Here is a 520-nt window from a genome sequence, read left to right as displayed (position 1 = left end):
GGGTCAAGAAAGATGGTATTCAGAGTCAAAGTGGCCTCTGCTTGGAGAAGAGGATCCACTCTCAGAGTGTCATGTGGTGGGAGAGGGAAAAATGCAAGAAGTGGGGGTGGGGAATGGGCCGCTGGGAATGCGGATTCCAAGGGAGGAAAAGGCTCTGTTGGCAGAGAGTGACCCAGTGGTGAAGGTGACAGAAAGTCGGCTAAGGGTGTCATTGGGTTAGGTGAGAGAATTCGGGGCGGCGGTGGGAAAGGCTCAGGCAGAGGAGCTGGTGTTAGGTCTCCTGGAGATACTGCTGAGAAGGCAGAGGACAAAGTGGATGATGACTTAGTCACAGAATCTCCGGAAGCCAAAGGGGATGCAGAAGGAGTAGCATCTTCCAGGCCATCTGGGAACAGCAGCTGATTGACCTCAGCGGTTACATTATTACAGACCTCACAAGAGAGGTCAGGGCATAACAGCTGACGAAAGCGCCTGGTATCATGATACTGGCCCAGGGGGCTGCAAGAGACAGAAGGTACAA

General features: G+C 53.3%; 1 protein-coding gene across 1 annotated transcript; it reads right to left on the bottom strand.

Annotated features, from left to right (window-relative positions):
• Window positions 1-11: 11 nt before the first annotated feature.
• On the bottom strand, window positions 12-503 carry LOC107196615 (spermatogenesis-associated protein 31D3-like; the record flags this gene model as incomplete). Its single annotated transcript, XM_015599418.1, has 1 exon — window positions 12-503. A coding segment is annotated over one exon (492 nt), but the record flags the coding sequence as incomplete, so codon positions are not given.
• Window positions 504-520: the final 17 nt, after the last annotated feature.

This window comes from Pteropus alecto, unplaced genomic scaffold (assembly GCF_000325575.1).
Source record: "Pteropus alecto unplaced genomic scaffold, ASM32557v1 C17547772, whole genome shotgun sequence".
NCBI classification, from domain to species: Eukaryota; Metazoa; Chordata; class Mammalia; order Chiroptera; family Pteropodidae; genus Pteropus; species Pteropus alecto.
The sequence above is the reverse complement of the archived record's forward strand: the minus strand, read 5'-3'. Positions and strand labels throughout refer to the sequence as shown.